General features: G+C 38.3%; 1 protein-coding gene across 2 annotated transcripts in view; it reads left to right on the forward strand.

Moving 5' to 3' along the window:
* The window catches only part of MED4 (mediator complex subunit 4), a 47,609-nt gene extending 26,273 nt beyond the window's left edge, over positions 1 to 21,336 (forward strand). For both annotated transcript variants that reach the window (XM_047864768.1, XM_047864769.1), the window contains exons 2-8: positions 795 to 1,108; positions 8,122 to 8,188; positions 13,157 to 13,327; positions 15,319 to 15,376; positions 16,876 to 16,962; positions 18,156 to 18,287; positions 20,633 to 21,336. In XM_047864768.1, coding sequence (XP_047720724.1) covers positions 984 to 1,108; positions 8,122 to 8,188; positions 13,157 to 13,327; positions 15,319 to 15,376; positions 16,876 to 16,962; positions 18,156 to 18,287; positions 20,633 to 20,805 — 813 coding nt within the window. In that variant the 5' untranslated portion in view covers positions 795 to 983 and the 3' untranslated portion in view covers positions 20,806 to 21,336. The remainder of the gene's footprint in view (positions 1 to 794; positions 1,109 to 8,121; positions 8,189 to 13,156; positions 13,328 to 15,318; positions 15,377 to 16,875; positions 16,963 to 18,155; positions 18,288 to 20,632) is intronic.
* The last annotated feature ends 323 nt before the right edge of the window (positions 21,337 to 21,659 follow it).

The following is a 21,659-nucleotide window of genomic DNA, read 5'->3' on the forward strand; positions in this document are numbered from 1 at the left end:
GAGCATGGCAGTCTTCAATGACCTTTACAATCTGAGTTTTGGTGGGAAAATGAGGATGAAAACTAACTGAAATGGGTATAAGGAAGAAATGGAATTAGAAACAAAGTATTTAGGTAACTCCTTGTAGGTGTTTTGCTGCAGAGGGGAACAAAGAAGTAAAGTGGTTGCTAGTAGGGAAAGTGGGGTAAGAATATTCTAAAACCAGGAAAGTAGCAGGTATGGCGATAGGAATAAGTACAGGACGAAACATTGTCATTTGGGAGGTAGGAGGACTACGGTGCCTTCAGAAAGATACAGCTATTGGCAGAGAATTTCTCTGGCTAGGAGCAAGGCAAGTGCACGGGCAGCAGCTAGCCGGGCGGGGGGGGGGGGGGGGGAGGGCACGGTGCTGGCGGGCAGACACTCTTGGGGGCCGCAGTATGTGGGAGTCCTATCTTCAGATTTCTCCTCTTTCTCAGTGAGTTAGAAAGCAAGTTCCTAAGTTGAGAGTGGGAATTGGGGGAAAGAGGTGTTGGAGGTTTGGAGAGACAGGAAACGGTGTGAAATTTTGTCCAGGACAGCGGAGAGGGTCTGAGGTACAGCCAAGGCGGGGTTAGCATCATAGGGATGCAGATTAAAGATAGGTTAATATTGAGACCAGTCCATTTCACAAAGAACCAGATACAACAGGTGGGTCATTATGCAATTTCCGCAAATGCTTGAAATCCGTTGAACTTCCCATTCCTTGTGAAAACGACAAGGCTCAGGAGAACCTGACCGCCTTGCTCCTCCCTGTTCTCCGGCTCTCTCCCTAGGTTAGACGGAGAAACTCTCGCTCGCCCATCAGATGGCGCCGCCGCCCTCAGTGCATCTCCAAGAGTATAGGGGGCGCTGTGTACTGGCCTCTTTTCCCCCGCCTCGGTGACTCTTGCTTCCGCCTCCGGAGCCCGCCTCGGCTCCCCAGTGCTCAGCTGCGCAGTCGCGGAAACGAGCCTGTGGGGAGCATGGCGGCGTCTTCGAGTGGAGAGAAGGAGAAGGAGCGGCCGGCAGGCGGCTCTGGAGCGGCAGGTGGTAACAGCACGCGAGAGCGGCTCCTGTCTGCGCTGGAAGATCTGGAGGTCTTGTCAAGGTAATGCCGTCGGCCTGAAGGCCTGAGAGGGCTGGGCCCGGAGGACTGACTCTGCATCGGCCGGGCCTGCCGGGGTGTTCGTTCCCGGTTTCCGGGGCTCGGTGGGGAGGCCGCGCTCCCAGAGACGATACACAGGTGTTGGCACTTGAGGTCTGCAACCCTCCGAGACGCCGACATGGGATCCCCCCGCCTTAGAAGACGTTTTAATAATGACAGTGACTCTGGAACCCCGACACGGTCAGAACTGTAGAGGACCTTAGAGATCGCCCGGTGTGAGTACCGTCGTCCACGGACACTCCACAGACACTTAAGGAACTCCCCCTGGGTCCCAAGCGCTGGGAGACTGTAGTGAAGGGGGTGGGGGACTAGGTCCCGACGTAGAGGAGCCCAGTGTCAGGGGGAAGAGACAGACGTAAACAGCGACCGTGGTGCAGAGCCTGTTTTTACAGAGTCGTGCACTGCGGGATACTGGAACCCGAGGACTCAGGGTGCCTGTCATGGTTGTAGTCAGGGTAGGCTTCCTGGAGAAAGGACTGCATGGGAAGAATGAGTTCACCAGACTCAGTAGGCGGCAGGTAGCTGGAACAGCATGTGCAAAAGCCTGGAAGTATGAGCACGTATGACTTGGTGCTGCTTACACACTTGCAAGTTTGGGAGGGCAGGCGTGCAGCGTGTGTGGAAGAGGTAGGAGAAATTGGATGTCTTCTTAGTCTACCATGGTTCGTGGCTGTTTGTCAAGTTGAAGCCTTCTTTAACTCCCTCACATTCACTTGGATGTTAAAATTGTTTTGATTCTTCCCCCTAAAACCTTGCGCAGATTTGACGTCTTGTTCCCAACCCCACTGTCGTTAACTATTTTTTAACGCAGTCTCCGGAAAGTTTTACTTGTCTTTATGCTTCTGCACTTTATCTTACTGTATTGCCCAGGGTCAGAGCTATCTTTTTAAAAGACATCTCGTATTACTTTTCTGCTTTGAAATACTTGGTAAGTTCCCACCGCCCGGTGAGGTAGAAACCAAATGTCTAGCTTAGTGTGCCACTTTCCTGTGACTATGTTGACTTCTGAAGAAGTGACACCCCCTTTGGGAAGTAGTGACTGCTGCCTTTTGTTCCAAGTCTTGGTCTTAGAATTTCAAATCTTTGCCCTAGTATAGTCAGTGAATTATTCCCACCGTTTTACTCTGGAGCCCAGTAAATTCATTTCTTTTCTGAGCGCACTTGCTGTAACATAATTCGTCTGTTTTGTGACCCTAGTGTGTATTTCATACTCTGCAAGTTCAGGAACTATGGTTTTTTTGAACCTACTCATCCAGGATAATGGTATTTGAACATTTCTTTTGACATTGGACGACTCCGTAGTCACTTTTAAGATCTTGTTCCTGGATTATTTGGCCGTATATCTGAGGTGCGTTTTCCTGACGATGTCGGTACCTGCAGGAGTGCATATACATGATAGTCATGTAGTCTTCACCTGAGATAGCATAATTAAGTAATTTACCAGCTGTGTTAAATTTGAGACTAAATTGGAATTCTCTTGTATCTAGCTAGGTTTGACCAGTTTCTCTCTCTCCCTATTTGCTTGTTTCCTTGATTACTGAGTATATAGCATTTTCTGCCTGGTGAAATGTGTTGACCTGCTGGAGTAGTGGATCATTTCAGTTGTCCTCAAGAATCTCAGTGTTTCAAAAGTTGCACAGCAGCAGATCCTAATGTAGTTTTGCTTTTCTCTGACCTCGTCAGGAAGAGGTTGAAATCCGATGCATTCTTTGTAGAGCTCTTCAGTCATTCCACAGGGCTCTGCAGTCCTTGAGTCACATCAGCTTCTGGCCACATTGGCTTCTAGTCACATCAGGGTCACAGTCTGTAGCAGACCTTGAGTGTGGAGTACTCTCTTGTCCTGGTTTTCCCTCTTTATTTTTTCTTTCTTGTTTTACTTTCTTTATTATGGAGAGAGAGAGGGAGAGGGAGAGAACCGTGGGGGAGGGGCAAAGAGAGGCAGATTGAGGATCCTACGCGGGCTCTGTGCTGACAGCAGAGCCCAATGCGAGGCTGGAACCCACAAACCATGAGATCATGACCTGAGGTGAAGTTGGACGCCCAACCCACTCAGCGCCCCCAGGCAACCCTAGGTTTTCTGTCATTATATAATCAACCTCACTTTAAGATACCATTACTTCTTTTTTCCTCAAGAGAAAGTTGCATCTTCTTTTCTTTTATTGAAAACATGAATCCTACTTTTTTTTTGCAGAGTTGTTTCCCTTATTTATTCTAGTAGCTTCAACCACTACATTAACTAGAATTCTTAACCCTAACTTTTAGTAAAAACTGATTGTAAGCAGTTGCAAACAGTCTGCTGTACCACCATCCATTAGACCGGCATATTCCTGAATATATTTCTTAAGTCCCAGCAATGTGTGCGTCTTCACAGCACAATCTTTCAATAAAGCACAAAATGAGTTTACTATAAGACCAAAAAAAAAAAAAAAAAAGAATCTCAGCATTTCTGAAACCTTCCCCCTTCAGCTTTCTAGTTGTGCATGATTAGTTGAGGCGCTGAGTTCTCTTTTGATTTCTTTAAAAGAAGCTGTCGTTTTTCTATTGCCCTTTCCCCAGGAATGCCACTTTGATTTCTGGTTGATTTGTAGCCTCCACTGAGTCTTGTGACAAATTGGAGATAAGCTGCTTCTTTCTTGAGGTGCTCTGCACCCTGGTAATAAGTAATTGCCTTAAAAGTTTTTCTTTTCCTCTGATTTTCTCCTGACTTACTCTGCTGTTCTTTTATTTATTCATCTCTAAAGAAAGACTGAGTGACAGTAAGTGAAAATTTATCTTTTATGACCCTGGAGATGGATGGTGGTGGCAGTGGAAGAGATGTCACTTTGTAGTTTGCCACCTAGGATTCATTGAGACTTCACAGAGTGAGGTTGTTCCAGTGTGGTTGGCTTTTGAAAAAAATCCCATTTTGTTAGCAATCGTATAGTTACATATACTGATTCTGTAATCTGAAATTTGTCATTATCCTCTTAATGAAATTTTTCTCGTGTTTGCATTTGTTATGAAAAAAAATGAAAAGAAAACTCACTAGTATAACTTCTTGTCTTTTAGAAAATAGTAAGTTTGAAATTTAGGACGTATCTTTTACTGTTACCTGATTATATAGCTTTTTAGTATATTTTATTACTTTGGAAAATATGATAGAATGAGGTAGTCTTTAGATGAATTTAAAAAAAAACACAACAAATTGTAGTCTGGGGTGCCTGGGTGGCTCAGTCGGTTGAGCATCCAGCTTCGGCTCAGGTCATGATCTCGCAGTTTGTGAGTTCGAGCCCCGCGTCGGGCTCTGTGCTGATGGCTCAGAGCCTGGAACCTGTTTCAGATTCTGTGTCTTCCTCTCTCTCTGCTCCTCCCCTGCTCGTGCTCTGTCTCTCTCTCTCTCCCTCTCTCTCAAAATTAAACATTAAAAAAAATTTAAATAAACAAATTGTCTAAAAGTTTTTTGTTTTTTTTTTTTTTAATTATTTTTGAGAGAGAAAGAGAGAGAGACAGAGTGTGAGCAGGGGAAGGACAGAGAAATAGGGAGATAGGCTCCAGGTTCTGAGCTGTCAGCACAGAGCCCAACGTGGGGCTTGGATTCATGGATGGCAAGTTCATAACCTGAGCCAAAGTTGGATGCTTAACCGACTGAGCCGTCTAGACGTCCCTAAAAGTTTTTCTTAACGTGTTTGTAACTCAGAACTCATTGTCCCTCACAAACCATGTTGATAGGAGTCTTGAGGTTTCCACAGCAGCCTATTAATTCTGTTTACCTATAATTTACCTGAACTGTAATACCACTAATACCCAACCTAACCCCCATCTAAATTATGTTTCTAAGGGGAATTGTGGATGGATTCTAATTTTTTCTATACGAGGATGGGGCTCTGTCTCCCACACCTGTAACCAGAGAGTGGGCTCAGGGCTTCCTTCAGCCTCTTTTTACCATTGGGGAAGACAGAAGTTTCCACTTTGTTCTAGATGGTTACTGAATGTACTGTCTTACAGCTTTCTCTTTCCCCCTGTAGTTCTGTGCCTAGGGCAAGCCCTTTTATGGTTCTCTGTGGATTCATACTCCCAGATTTGCAAGAAAGGCAGAAAAGGCTCATTCCACATCTCCCACCATACCCCCCCAGTGCCCACCTCTCCCACCCCGAAACCAGCCTTTATATAGATCAGAGATTCTCAAGTGTTTATATCTCCTCTATGGGGTACAGAAAATGATTAATATAACATGCTACTTTCATGAAATGTTTGTTTAATCCATCATTGTCTTGCCAGCTCTACCTCCAAAATATATTCTGAGTCTGTACATGTTTCACCTGTTACCATTACTAAATCCTAGTGGCTCAGACCCAGTCAAAGCCAATGTCATTTTTTGCCTGGAACATTGCAGAAGCCACCTAGCTTCATTTCCATTCTAGCCCTCTTACAATCTGTTCTCCAGATAGCTTAGCTTGTTTTAAAACATAAATCAGGTCATATCATTTCCCAGCTTAAAATGATCCAGTTGCTTCTCGTTCTCTGGAATGATACACTGATCCTTTACCATGACCTACAAGGACCTGACACAGTAGTCTGGCCCCTCCCTCCTTCCCTCCCCTTGTCCTCATTTTGTATCCTGCTCCCCAGTGCATACTATGTTCTGGCCACACTTCTTCAAACCATCTTTGGGCTCCTGAACTAGCTGTGACTTTTTACAAGCATTCTTCCCTCATGGCTGGCTCCTCTCACTTGGAGAATCCTTTCCTGACCCTACCCAGTGTAAGTAGCCAGACCAGCTCACTGACGTTCTGCTTTATTTTCTTCCCAACCCTTATAACCTTAGTTTTATTTACCTGTTTTCTTGGTTATTTTTGTCTCCTGTATTAGAATTTAAATTCCGTTGTTCACTGGTTTTTTTTTTAATGTCTATTTATGTATTTTGAGAGAGAGAGAGAGAGAAAGTGTGTGTGTACATGTGTGAGTGAGAGGATGGCCAAGGAAAGAGGAAGAGAGAGAATCTCAAGCAGGCTCTGCACTGTCAGTACAGAGCCCAACTGGGGGCTTGATCCCACGAACTGTGAGATTATGACCTGAGCTGAAACCAAGAGTCAGATGCTCAACCAAGTGAGCCACCCAGGCACCCCTCCATTGTTTGCTTTTATAACTCAAGCATCTAGAAAGTGCCTGGCACGTAAGAGGCACTCAAGAAATATTTAATGAATGGGTGAATGAAGACTTTCCATTGCCATATCCCCCTTTTTCATTAATTAGCAAATTCATACACAGTGGTACTAGAACCTAGTAGTGGGGAAGGTTGGGTCCAATTGGCACCATCCAGGAAAACCGTATGAAGGTAGGAGTAGGAAGATGGAAATAGGAAGGTGAAGATAGCCTAGCAGCCAGCAAGAAGGTACCAACACTGGGGCTGACTGGTCGTGTCAGGTAGCTAATTGTGCAGCTGTGCCTCTTGCATAATTTCTGGAGTCCATCTGTCAGCAAGTTTGAAGCTAATATATAGATACTACCTGTGACATATTTTATACTGTGATATACTTTTTAATACTGTGATATATTTTAGAATGTGTATATTATGTTTATACCAAGTTTCGTGTAGGAAAATTGGTATATCTAGTAAATGCTCATTCCAGAAAGATAGGATTTTATTATATGTAAGAATCCCTCTTAGTTGATAACCTGTTCGGTTAATTAAAATATTCAGGGGCTCCTGGATGGCTCAGTCAGTTAAACGTCCAACTTCAGCTCAGGTCACGATCTCACAGTTTGTGGGTTCAAGCCCCGTGTCGGCTCTGTGCTGACATCTCAGAGCCTGGAACCTGCTTCGGATTCTATGACTCCCTCTCTGCCTCTCCCCTGCTCGCTCGCTCGTGCTCTCTCTCTCTCTCTCGATAAATAAATAAACGTCAAAAATTTTTTTGAAAATTCAATTAGGAGCACCTGCGTGGCTCAGTTGGTTAAGCGTCCAACTCTTGATTTCAGCTCAGGGTCATGATCTCGTGGTTTGTGAGTTCGAGCCCCACTGCTTGGGATTCTCTCTCTCTCTCCCCTTCTCTCTGCCTCTCTTCCACGCATGTGCATATGCTCTTAAAAGAAATAAACTTTATAAAAAAAATTCAATTAAAGTAGAAAATGATTAAAAAAATGATTCATCTCCTTAATTTTTTTATTTTACCTTAAAGCATATAAACTTATGTTTTCACTAATCTTTTCATCTAAGACAGGTGTCAGAGAACTTTTTCTGTAGAGGAATGGCCAGATAATAAATATTTTTGATTTTTGCAAGCTATAAATTTTCTGCTGCAACTACCCTATTCTGCCATTATAGTGGGAAAACAGCCCTGGATGATATGTAAATGAAGGGGCATGGCCAATGTGCTGAATGTAGGAGTTTTTCTTGCATAAACCATCCATAATGCAAAGTCTACCAGTTTCTAGTTTGTTTCTTTAAAGTGAAATGAGGGGTGCCTGGCTGGCTCAATCAGTAGAGCACGCAATTCTTGATCTCAGGATTGTGGATTCGAGCCCCATGTTGGGTGTAGAGATTACTTTAAATGAATGATAAAGTGAAATGAGAACTTAGATGCTCATCAAACAGTCTTAGGGCAGACTCTTGCTGAATTTGTTATGACTTTCCCTGCTTCTTTGAAGTAGGCCTTTGCAGACATCTCTTGAGTCTTTCCCCAGCATTCAGCTTAGGTTTTTATAGAAACAGCTCTTCTCTGTTGGCAGTCATATTTCATTGGTATTTATGTAATTACACTAGTAAGTAAAACTTGCATAGATGCATCTGGTAACAATCAAAACTGAGTCTTGAAGCTGGTGAGAGCCCAAGCGCATAGTCACCGTGGAGCAGTGGCTGTGAATACTCAGCGCACTGTGGGTACCATGAATCCAGTAAGTCAGGTAGAGATAGTTGAGAAGGCTTCTACTGTATTTGCTTTGCGAAGGTGTTTTGTTTTTTGTTTTGCTTTTTCTAGAGAACTTATAGAAATGCTGGCAATTTCAAGAAACCAAAAGTTGTTGCCGCCTGATGAGGAAAACCAGGTAAGTGGCTTCTTTTTAAATTACAAACAAGAAATCCCCATTATTTACTGCAGTTTTCCTACTTACATTTACTTTGTTTGAAAATAGGAAGATTGAATTCTATTAAATTATTAATTACAACTTTTAAATTGATACTTTCTTTGAATCTCTTATATAAGGTCATACTGCTTAAGACGCAAATAGTTGTCTAAGGGTGAATAGTATTTTCTCTTATAGTTGTAGTTACACATTTATTCATTTTTGTCTTTTGAATTAACCAGCAAAGGCTTGTTAAATGGATATTAAAACAATATTTGGAATAAAGAAAGTTAATGCTCCCATAAACCTTTTATTATAGGCTTGTCCCCCTACTGCAATCTTGAAAATGAATAGAAATAAAAGAGCATACAACTATTAATAGAAGTTATTTTGTAGATTTTAAGTTTATAAGTAGTTTTTATTTTCTTTATTCCTTTCTGTGCTTTGTAATCTTCTACAGTGAGATTGATTTTCTGACCCAGAAACTTTTTAAAGAAGAGGGTAAATGTCACTTTGTTTTTTTGCCATAATTAAAAAAAAAATTTAAGAGGAAACAGATAGGAAGAATTAGCCTATTTAATGATGTGAGACAGGAGAAATCTCTAATAGATCTTTTCTCTTTACTTTCCACCCCTTCATCATTTTAATTTTATCATATGTTTTGAGGGCAGAGAAATTGGGTTGATTGTCAGTAGTGAAGTGTCAGAAAACTGTTTTCTTCAAGGATTAATGCCCTCAGGAAGAGAGGGGGGAATTAGATAAGGCTACAGGTAGTGTAAGTTGGTAATTTTAGGGATATTAAAGTTGTTCTTTGTATATTGCTTATTTTGTTTTTAGAAAAAGCTTATAGAGAAATATGGTAATAAAAGAATGCTAGTCTCAGATACTTTATTCATAAATACCTGTGAAGCCAACTAAGAATTACAAAATAAGCAAAATGAAATATAAGTTCTAACTTTACTTCCTAGGCAATTATATGCTTGCTATGAGCCAGGCACACAGATGATTCAGTAGGTCATAACTAACACCTGTCTTATCAGCACTGATATTTCTTACACTTTTTAAAAACTAACAGTTCTGTCCTTAAAAATAACAGTACCTTGTCATATAAGGTTGTTGTGAGGATGTATTATACTGCATTCTTAAGTATACATAGGGAGAGCTTAGTAATGGTGGATAGTTATCATCACCACTCTGGAACAGAATTAAACGTTATACTTAGTACTGTGAATTTTCATTGAAACTGTTAAATATTAGTGTGATGTGCCCATTTGAAAATTTTCTAGCCTCCATTTTATTTGAATATTCATATTTTCATGTATGTAGAATTTTACTTAGAAGGGACATTAATGGTCTTTATAACCTCCTGTGTTATAAAAGAGCTTGAGTTCCAGAGTGGATAAGTGAACTAGAGGTTGATGGATGAATAGAACTAGAATCAAGGTCTGACTTCAGTTGAATAATTTTTCTCTACTCAACAATAAAATCTCCAAAGAATCTTTACTGCTCTATGGTAGTATACAATATAGGTCAAACTGTAAACTTCTTGAAATGTGTTGTGAAACAACAAGTTGGTTAATAACTTTTTAAATATACTTTTATAGAAGTGGAAACCCTGCTTTCTCTTGTGACTTGAGAAGAATAGGGACTGTAGGTATATTAAGTAGAATATACTACTTTTTATAGAAGAAACTATTATTCAAAGTAAATACTTTTAATACATGGACAGAGGATATAGCTCAGTCTTTGTCTGAGTCCTATAAAAATGAGAAGAACTTCATATCGAAAGGAACTTGAAGAGGCAGGTCTATACTTTTTACTCTTTAACAAATTTTTGTTAACAGTTTTAAAATTGGTTCTGAATTTTGATAGCCATTTCCTTTCTTGAAGTATTATTCCCCACTTCGCACAGTTAAGTAAGGGTATTTAGGTAAGATTGCATCTTAATTCTCTAGTGGGGTAGTGATGATGATAGCTAGCCTTTATTGGGCTCTTCCTGTGTGTACTTTACATGCATTATATCATAAATCCTCACAATAACCTTATGTGATAAGGTGCTGTTACTCTATCCCTGGTAAACGAAAGACTAGAGATTTGGACCCAGACTTTCTGTTTTATGCTTTTTAACCTTCATAGGTCAAAGGTTGTATCTACATACCACCTATTTACTATTTTTGGAAATTGCTCTTTTTTAACCATCTTCATTGTAAAGCAATACTATGAATGAAATCACAGGTTTAGTGTGAGTTTTATATATATATGTTTTAAGTTTATTTGAGAGTGTGTGTGTGTGGAGAAGGGGAAGAGAGGGAGAGAATCCCAAGCAGGCTGATGCGGGGTTTGATCTCACAAACCGTGAGATCGTGACCTGAGCTGAAATCAAAAGTCATACACTTAACCAATTGAGCCAACCAGGTGCCCCATTTCTCTGTACATTTTTACAAACTTTAAGTTGCAAAAATTTTCTGTCTTAGCAACTTTCAAGTATACAATGTAATATCGGTAACTATAGTCACCATTTCTGTACATTGCATCCCAGAACTTACTTGTCTTATAAGCGTTAAGTTTGTACCTTTTGATCAGCTTCACCCATTTTACCCACCCCCTCCCGTGGCAACCACCAATCGGATTTCTTTTTCTGAGTTTGTCTCTTGTAGATTCCACATACAAATGAGATCATGCAGTATTTGTCTTTCTCTTGCTGACTTTTTTCACTTAACATAATGGCTTCAAGGTCTATCCTTATTGTCACAAATGATAAGATTTCCTTCTTTTTTATGGCTGAATAGTATTTCTCTATCTGTGTGTGTACATCCACACATTTTCTACTAATATAAAGGGATACATGCCCCTGGTGTTTACAGCACCATTATCAACAATAGCCAAATTCTGGAAAAAGCCCAAATGTCCATCAGTTGATGAATGGGTAAAGAAGACAGACACACACACACACACACATATACACACACAGGAATATTACTCAGCCATAAAAAAGGAATGCGGGTCGGTTAAGCATCCTACTTTAGCTCAGGTCATAATCTCACAGTTCATGGGTTCAAGCCCCAAGGGGTGCTCAGAGCCTGGAGCCTGCTTTGGATTCTGTGTCTCCCTCTCTCAGTCCTTCCCCCACTCACACTATCTCTCTCTGTCAAAAAGTGAATAAATGTTTTTTAAAAATTTTTTTAAAAAGGGGGGGGTGAAATCTTGCCATTTGTAACGACATGGATGGAGCTAGAGAGTATTATGCTACGGAAAATAAGTCAGAAAGACAATTACCACGTAATTTCACTCAGATGGAATTTAAGACATAAAACAAACAATCATAGGGAAGAAAAAAAGAGGAAAACCAAGAAACAGACTCTTAGCTTTGGAGAGCAAACTGATGGTTACCAGAGGAGTGGTTGTTAAGGGAGTGGGGATTAAGGAGGGCACTTGTGATGAGCACCAGACATTGTATGTGAAGGTTGAATCACTATATTGTACACCTGAAACTAATATTACAGTGTATGTTAACTAGCTGGAACTTAAATAAAAACTTACATACAACATGTCCTTTATCCATTCATATATTGATGGATAGTTTGCTTTCTATATTGGCTATTGTAAATAATGCTGCAGTGAATATAAGAGTGCAGATATCTTTTTGAGATAATAATTTCATTTTCTTCAGGTAAGTAACCAGAAGTAGAATTGCTGGATCATCTGGTAGTTCTCTTTTAACTCTTGAAGTAATAACTTCTATACTGTTTCCCACAGTGGGTTTCCCACCACTAGTGCATGAAGGTTCCATTTTCTCCACCTCCTCACCAACGTTGTTATCTTTTTTTTTTTTTTATTTTTTTTTATTACAACTGTTGTAACTGGTATGAGGTGATATCCAGTTGTGGTTTTGATTTGCATTTCCCTGGTAATTAGTGATGTTGAGCACCTTTTCATGTACCTTTGTTCATTTGTATGTCTTTAGAAAAAGGTCTATTCATTTCCTTTACACTTATTTAAAAATTTAAATTTTTTAAAAAATTCACATCCAAATTAGTTAGCATATAGTGCAACAGTGACTTCAAGAATAGATTCCTTAATGCCCCTTACCCATTTAGCCCATCCCCCCTCCCACAACCCTTCCCATAACCCTCTGTTTGTTCTCCATATTAAAGAGTGTTATGTTTTGTCCCCCTCCTTGTTTTTATATTTTTGCTTCCCTTCCCTTGTGTTCATCTGTTCTGTGTCTTAAAGTCCTCATAGGAGGGAAGTCATATAATATTTGTCTTTCTCTGACTAATTTCGCTTAGCATAATACCCTCTAGTTCCATCCACATAGTTGCAAATGACGAGATTTCGTTCTTTTTGATTGCCAAGTAATAACTCCATTGTATATGTATATACCACATCGTCTGTATCCGTTCATCCATCAATGGACATTTGGGCTCTTTACATACTTTGGCCATTGTTAATAGTGCTGCTATAAACAGTGGGGTGCGTGTGCCCCCTCGAAACAGCATACCTGTATCCCTTGGATAAATACCTAGTCATGCAATTGCTGGGTTGTAGGGTAGTTCTATTTTTAATTTTTTGAGGAACCTCCATAGTGTTTTCCAGAGTGGCTTGCATCAGTTTTCCTTTGGTCATTTTTTAAATCAGGCTGTTTATTTTGTATTTTTAGGGATACACAAAAATTTTATCTTTCCTGGGAAGTGAATAAACCTCATTTTGGCATATTGGTAGTTCTTATTTGCATGAAAGAATAGCATGTAATGAGAAAAAGTAAAAAGTCTTCATCATCTTTTTTCCAAAATAATCAGAAGTAGGCTATTTTTATTCTTAACATTGATTAGAATAATACTTTGGAGGTGTTAACATTTTATAGCCTAGCCAATTTACATGTAGACTCTTTGTTTCATTGGAATGCCACTTTTCAATATTCTGTTGTCTGCTTTAATCAATATCTGATAGGTCCTGGAGTTGTTAATTCACAGAGATGGGGAATTTCAAGAACTGATGAAATTGGCACTTAATCAGGGAAAAATCCATCATGAAATGCAAGTTTTAGAAAAGGAAGTAGAGAAGAGAGACAGTGATATTCAACAACTACAAAAACAGCTAAAGGAAGCAGAGCAAATATTGGTAAGTTCATAGAAGAGGAGGTAAAAAAAAAAAAAAGGGGATATTGTTTAATTTATTTCTGAAAAATAAATCTGTTTTAAAGTATTTTGAATTGGCAGAAAACTTAATTTCCTAAGTGTAAAAATGAGAACTTGACAGTTTGAATGAAAGGCCATTGTCATCCCTTTTTAACTTAATGTTTTAAGGTAGTCTGCATTACTTTTGAACCATATTTTCATCATTTAAAGATTTCACGGTGTTGAATTAATAGAACTAATGGAATTGAATTGAATCAATAGAAGTTGTACTTTTATCCTGTCCTGATAGAAGTTTTCAGTTATTAGTAATCTAAATCTTTACTTCAACTTTAAAAATATTTTGAAATCAGTAGAAATATGTACCAATTTTATAAATTGGTTAAAACTGACATTAACTTATTTCATCCTCCATTTTAAACTAGGTGGATTTGGGCATATGTCCCCAGGACTCTAGTTCTTGGCTACTATTTCAAAAAAGCAATTTCTTTGCTCATATTTACCCGGTTATTTCACTAAATACTAACTAATGTAATTGCTATATGGTGATATTACAGAAATAGCTGAGTTTGATTCTCATATGGACCAGACACTGCTGGAATCCTTATCCCTGATGAATCTTCAAAATGTGTCCAAATGGGCTCCAATAAATAGAAACCTGAGTGGTTCAGGGTAAATTAACCATTCCTGCTGAAAAAATGACCCCAAGTAAATGCTTTAAAAAAAAAAATAGTAAAATCTATTTTCCATTAGGAAAGTAATACTTGCTTATCAAAAGATATTCAGAGAATACAGAAAAGTAGAAAGAGGAGGGAAAAAATGCCGTCAGTCCCTCTGTGCTGTTATTCATAGTTTTTTGCTTTTCATTTCAGTCTCAGGTGTATTCTTTTATTTTTTTTAATTTCCCAGTAGGCTTATAATTGTTTTTTAAATCAAAGTATAGTTGATACACCATGTTACTTTAGTTTCAGGTGTACAACATAGTTTTTTTTCCCCCTCTGAGGAATTCATTTTGTATCTTGTAATTAGTAGGATACCAACTGGTGTTCTATTACCATTTGTTAAAACTGAGGGATTTTTCGTATATTGTATCCATTTTGTTTAGTTTTCCAACTTACTGTTACAAAATAATACTTTGATGAATATCATTGCAAAAAAACCTTTGTTTTTCTTCTGCATTTCAGATTATGTTCTTTAGATTTCCAAAAATATAATTATGGAGTTAAATAGAGTTAACACAAGGACCATAAAAAGACTGAATTTTATGATTTAGGTAATAGCAACTAACATTGAGCACTTGTGCATCAGGCCTTGTGCTTGCTTGCACTTTAAATGTTTTAACTTAATCTTCTTAATTATGCGAGGTTAGTACCATTCCATTTTATAGATGAAGAAACTGAGATTTTAAATTGATAACTACTTTGCCCAGGGAGAGTGAAAAGTAGGGAGATGGAACTTAAACCTACTTCTCTCTGTCTCCATACTCCTAACCACTGTGTTACAGTTGAAGATGCATATACATACTAGCTTAACTTCATTTTACCCTTTCATGTATCTTTCCAGTGGGAGTGGGGGGTGGTTGTGGGTGTTTTCATTATAGTAGTCATTAAGCTTAGAGATAGTAGTAATGTATAAATGAATAAGATCATCAATCCAAGAATGTATCTTACAAACTAAAAAAACATTTTGATATTTTATCCTTGAACCCGAATGCTCTTGGGGTGGTATGTGGTCAGAATCTCTTTTGCATGTTTGTGATAGAATTTGTGAATGGAGACTGATTCATGGACATATATTATTTCTTTCATTAACTGATACAAATGATACCCACATGTTTGAGAACATTACAGATAAATTGTGGGGATTTCTAAATTTTCCATGTTGTTCATATGGAATTAATGATTTTGTGAATTAAGCCAAAAACTGTTTGATATAGTTAAGAATAAACCGTACTTCTTTTTTTAATGTTCAAATTAGGCAACAGCTGTTTACCAAGCAAAAGAAAAACTCAAATCAATAGAAAAAGCAAGAAAAGGTTAGTACAGTGGGAAACACTGAACGACTTTCTGAAAAATCCAAGTTTTTGTTTGAAGAAGCAGATGAGAGTGTTAACTGGTAATCATTTGCTACTTTTAAAATGGTTCCAATAAATTTTTATTGTAAAGTGCTAGGTTCTAGCACTGAGCTATGTATTACTGAGGAGACATCACACCTTTCTCAGGTTATAAGAAGCAGTAACATGGCAAGTTATGACTTTGTATCCAAATGCACAGTAATGACAATGAGTGTATAAAGTTGTTGGGAGAAAGGAAAAGAACTGTGATCTGGAAGCAAGTGGGATTTGAGATAGATCTTGGAAAAGATGGATCTTGCAAAAGTGAAAGAGAATGTGCAGTGGACAAATGGAGCAGGACTAGAGTGTCATGAAGTCAGAACTAGATGTGGCTTTGGGGTGTGTACACATTTAATGGTGCAGAAGCCCAGCAGACCTTCTTTTCCTGTGCTCCTCCTCTCCTTAAAAGACTTCCATTTTGGATTTTTTAGTTTGTGTACTAAAAGTAGAGTTACAATGAAAATTTGGTTACTTTTGTTTTTTTAATTTTTTTTTTTTAATGTTTATTTTTGAAGGAGAGAGAGACAGTGTGTGAGTCGGGGGGTGGGGGGTGGCAGAGAGAGAGGGAGACACAGATCCAAAGCAGGCTCCAGGCTCTGAGCTGTCAGCACAGAGCCCAACACACGGCTCGAACCCACAAACTGTGAGATCATGACCTGAGCCGAAATCAGACCCTCAGCCAACTGAGCTCAACCAACCAAGGTGCCCCAAACTTCGGTTACTTTAATGGTTTCGTAGATGATTTACCTTTAGTCACCTCAGAGTTGTCTAACTTTCTTCTTCTTTTCCTGTTTCAGGTAACTACTGCTAATGTTTGGTGTGTGTCCACTTTTTTTTTTTAAAGATGTTTAATACAGATAGAATGGGAACAATACAAGTATATATGTACATATATTCTAAAAAAAAAAAACCAGGTCATGCTATACATATTATTTAGTGGCTTACCTTTTTGAATCTAATGAATGTATTGTGGATTTATTTCTACTTAGATCTACTTATATCCTTAGTGGCACAGTAAGCCAACAATTGAGTGATATAGTGTGAACTGCTGTTCTAGTTTAATAGCTTTGTCATTGGGAGACAAAACACTCTTGCCTCTCTTTTCTTTGTGTTCACTGTTGCTTTCAGAACAGTAAGACTATTTAATGGTAGCTAATAATTGAGATAGTGAGCATTATCATGCTAATGTCCAAGTTTGACACTTTGTCAGACGATTTTTCTGGACGTTTTGTTCTTTAGTTGGGAAATCTCTATGATTTAAGCTTAACAATATACATATTATTAGCTTTATTAGGGAAGGTAGGTAACTCAGATTATCTTGTATACATATAATAAAAAATAAAGTATGATGTGTGACTATGAGGCACGTGTTTATGCCCTTGTAAGTTACTAGACTAGCATGTTATGCTCTCGACTTTCAGGTGCCATCTCCTCTGAAGAAATAATTAAATACGCACATAGGATTAGTGCGAGTAATGCTGTATGTGCCCCACTGACCTGGGTTCCAGGTAAAATACTTCTCTTTTTAAAGTAGACATATGTGGTTTTAAATCTTAGGTGATTTTCACATCTTTAATATCTTAGAAGGAATAATATGGGCCATGAGTTTTATCAGTTTGATTTTCTACAAAGCTGTTGCCATAGGAACTGTGTTTCTTTCCTTTTTAAAGAAAAATAATAAATTCATGTTTAAAAGTACAAGATGATACGTGATGATTCGAAACCTATAGATTTATATGCCTGTAATACCCGGGCTGGCCAGAAGCCCACCTTTTAGAACAATTGGAGTTTCCTCAAGGGTTCTGGCCTTGGAAGCAGATAATTCCAGCTCTTTGGTGATAAAGATGAAGCACTGAGCACCCAACAGCAAATACATGGGACTGGAAAGAACAGGAGTAATTAGAAATAGCAAAGAGTAATGAACTGCAACATACATTGACAGTACATAAGACAAGGACCTAATGTAGAGCAGTAGTCTTCTGGGAGGAGTAGGAGATAAATCTCTCAACATCAGTAACTTGTGAATGGTATTTTACCAATTACCAGTTTGGGGGGGTAAGTGATCTGGAGCGAGTAAGAAGTATTAGCAAAAAGTCCAAATCTGCCAAATTTTCATCATCCCCAAACTAAACAGTATGCCTTCATGATTGGAAATGAACATTGGCTCTAGATACTCTGCTGGAAGGTTCTAGGAATTAGTCTTTAAATGACAAGATCAAAGCGGTTGGTTAGAAAAAGTTTTAATTTAGACAGTCCTTCAAATAAGCATTCCAGTCAGTCCTTTCTGTCTTATAAACAGAAGTGTGTCATGATCTATTTATTCTCCCTCAAGAGTATGTATCATTTGTTACTAGGAAATGCAGGTAAATTACAAGAATCAAGACTGTTATAATTTTCTTAATTTGTCATCTGGAATTGCTAAAATGACAGACTTTCTCTCTCTCTCTCTCTCTCTCTCTCTCTCTCTCTCTCTCTCTTTGTATAAAGAGTAGTATATTTCTATGCAGGTTCAGAGACAAAATGCATGTATTTTTAAATATATTATGCTCTTAGTAACAGTTGATAAGATGACCTTCTTGTTCCAAAATTGAAATGTAGTTTGAGTTTTTCAGAGTGAACCGAGGAAAATCAATACTTCTTTAGAGAAGGTATCAATGCTTATTTTGTATATGATTGAATTAAAAGCAGTCTGTTTTTTTAGGGGACCCACGGAGACCATACCCAACTGATTTAGAGATGAGAAGTGGATTATTGGGTCAAATGAACAATCCTTCCACTAATGGTGTAAATGGTCATTTACCAGGAGATGCACTTGCAGCAGGCAGATTGCCAGGTAATGTTGATCAGAAAAATGCTTTCGAACAGACTGAGGTTTTTCAGACATGGTGATGGAATATCTGGCTGTTGAACAAGTTTGAGGTTCTAGACCCAAGTTGTTTTATTTATTTTATTTTATTTTTTAAGTTTGTTTATTTATTTTGAGAGAGAGAGGAAGAGCGGGAATCTCAAGCAGGCTTTGCATGGTCAGCATGGAGCATGACTCAGGACTTGAACTCAAATGGTGAGATCATAACCTGAGCCTAAATCTAGAGGCGGATGTTTGACCTAGTGAGCCGTTCAGGCATCTGACCCAACTCATTTTAATAGCTAAGTTTTCTGCCAATTATCCTGCTCTCTGCTTACTCTAGTTTAAAGATTGTTCTAGCTTGAGTTTATAAAACTACAATAAATCGACTTTTCTCTCATTTTTTAATAGGTTATTTTCCTTGGGCATTAGGCCTCTCTTTTATTATTATTAGGATCTAAACATAGCTTTTTAAATAAAATTGTGAAATATGGTATATAAACAGAATAAGAAATATATATGTTCATTTTAAAGAATACAAAGTGAACCCACTCCTGAAAAACTCCAAAGTAACCAAATGAATAACAAAGCTTTTTACAGACTTTTTAATAACTAAATAAAACAGCACTCTTGTGTAACTCAGTTTATTCTGAATTTCATCCTTCCTCAAGTTTTGCATATAGTTTTGGGCTATTCTTAACCTTTATTTATGTTCCCCAACGTTTATTTTTTGTAGGTGACTTTTGTTTTCATTTGGTAGAACATTTAATAAGTTTTAATAAAAAAGGTTATAAAAACCAAAAACTATGGGTTTTTTTGAGCAATCACTTTTAATATTTTACCTATTTCATTTTTTTCCTTGTATTTTTTACAGTGTTTAAAACATGCCCTAGATAATGCTTTTTGCTTCATATTTTATTGTAAGGATGTTCCTGTGTTACTGAAAATGCTATGTAAACATCATGTTTATCTAACGTACAAACTGAGAACTCACTGTGCATTAATTTACCTTGATATCTTTTCATTTTCCTCATTTTGATTATACTGTATTATATGCCAGTCACAGCCCAGTCAGGAGGCAGAAAGGACATCAGCAGTATGAACAAGGAAAATTTTTTTTATTTTTATTTATTTATTTTTTTTCCCAACGTTTTTATTTATTTTTGGGACAGAGAGAGACAGAGCATGAACGGGGGAGGGGCAGAGAGAGAGGGAGACACAGAATCGGAAACAGGCTCCAGGCTCCGAGCCATCAGCCCAGAGCCTGACGCGGGCTCGAACTCACGGACCGCGAGATCGTGACCTGGCTGAAGTCGGACGCTTAACCGACTGCGCCACCCAGGCGCCCCTGAACAAGGAAAATTTAAAGAATTATTAACTAGTAACAAGATGATACTACTAAAGGGTAAAGAGAACTATTTTTTAAAAATACAGTAGTAATAAATGTGGTAGCAGCTGCTACATCTAAGATCAGGATAGAGTACCCAAGGAAGGGACCAACTGAGAAGAGGCGCCTCCCACCCCCATCCCAAGGCTGTTTGTTCATATCATGGTGCCCTGGGTGGAGAGGGTATAGCTGTGGCCCACTGGCTGGCAGAGACGTTAGATGGATGAGGTCAGGCCAGAGCTGGCAAGCAGGAGGTGATCCACTAGGGTTTCAGGGAGCCTTGCTGGGAAGCCACCTTTGGCGTAATGTGAGACTTAACGCCACAGGCAACTTGCTAGGTGGTGAGCACCACTTGATGTCCTGCACGCCAGCCAGGCACTGCGCAGTGAGAAGGAAAACATCGCATCGGATCCTTAGAGGCCTGTTCCCCTTGCAGAGTCCCTCCAGTGCCCTCTGCTGACAAAGATTAACATTGCAGCTGCTGGCAAAGGAGATGTTTTCAGGGTTCAGGGAGAAGAGTGGATTTAAAGCTTAACAGGTAGTTTAAACTTGTAATACTTAGTATAGTACATATTAGCTATTTAAAATCTACAGAGAGAATAGACAGAGAATGATATAATCTGCATATAATTTACATATATATGCATATATATGAAAACATTTTATTTGTAATTGTGAATGTCTTACAAAAGAAAAATTAGTCAACTGACTCTATAAAGTTACTTAGATGGAAGCATGATTTCCTAAAAAATAAAACACAGGTTCTAGTTATTAAAATATCATGCTTTTCCTTGATAAATTTGCTTTTTCTTAATTTAGCCAAATGTATATTTTGATTCCTGGCCTTAAAAAGAATATTTACTTCAGGTTGTGTGCATGAAGGGAAGAGTAATCAAGTAGTAAATTAATAGTAGAAGTGTTGTTATATATGCTTTGTTTTCTCCAGATGTCCTTGCTCCACAATATCCATGGCAGTCAAATGACATGTCAATGAATATGTTACCACCGAATCACAGTAATGACTTTTTGCTGGAACCTCCAGGGCATAATAAAGAAAATGAAGATGATGTAGAAGTTATGTCAACAGACTCCTCAAGCAGTAGTAGTGACTCTGATTAAAAAACATAAAAGACAAAATTCATCAGAATTGAATACTGTGGAATTCTGTTTCTTACACAATAGCAAGCCTATAAAAAAAAGCCAGGTAATACTGCCTATAGTGGAACCGTGCAGCCCATTAAAAATCACTGGACTTTCTTTTTTAAGCCAAAAATTATCGTTTCAGTTCTAAACCACTAAGTGAATATTTAAAGAATAATCAAAATTTATTGTTGGAAAAAAAATTACTCATTTCAGTGCTGCCCTATCCTGTTTTGTTCCAGTTATGTTGGACTTGTACATAGTATTTCTGGAAATAAAAGTTGAGGGAAATAACCCATGTACATATCACTAATCAGCCCCTGGAATTATTTAGAGAAGCATTTTAAATAAGGGCAGTGGATCACTGTGCATCATATCTCAAAATAACAAAACCCTCATTTGAAAGTGAAGGCTGGTAGCTTCTGTCACAGTAATGGGAAGTTGTCTTAATTTTACTGTCTGTAATTATTGTAATATGTGTAAATAAACATATTTTTGTTTGTACTCTGATTTTTTTTAATTTAAATATTCCTTTAGTGTAGGTAGGAAATTATTTCTGTAAATCCAGTTTGATTTTATACATACTTAAGTAGAATTCTGGAGTGTGAATGAACATGATGTAATGCATTCAGCTGAACTAGTAATCACAACTGGTAGGTTTCACAAAGGCCCATAATGACAGTCTCAGAAGAAATAAAATGAAGTTGTTGCTTTCTTCTTTTTTTCCCATTAGTCTTCCCACTAGTTAATTTCCTTTCCTTTCCTTTCCTTTCCTTTCCCTTCCCCTCTCCCCTCTCCCCTCTCCCCTCTCCCCTCTCCCCTTTCCCCTTTCC

Source organism: Prionailurus viverrinus, chromosome A1 (genome assembly GCF_022837055.1).
Source record: "Prionailurus viverrinus isolate Anna chromosome A1, UM_Priviv_1.0, whole genome shotgun sequence".
Lineage (NCBI taxonomy): Eukaryota > Metazoa > Chordata > Mammalia > Carnivora > Felidae > Prionailurus > Prionailurus viverrinus.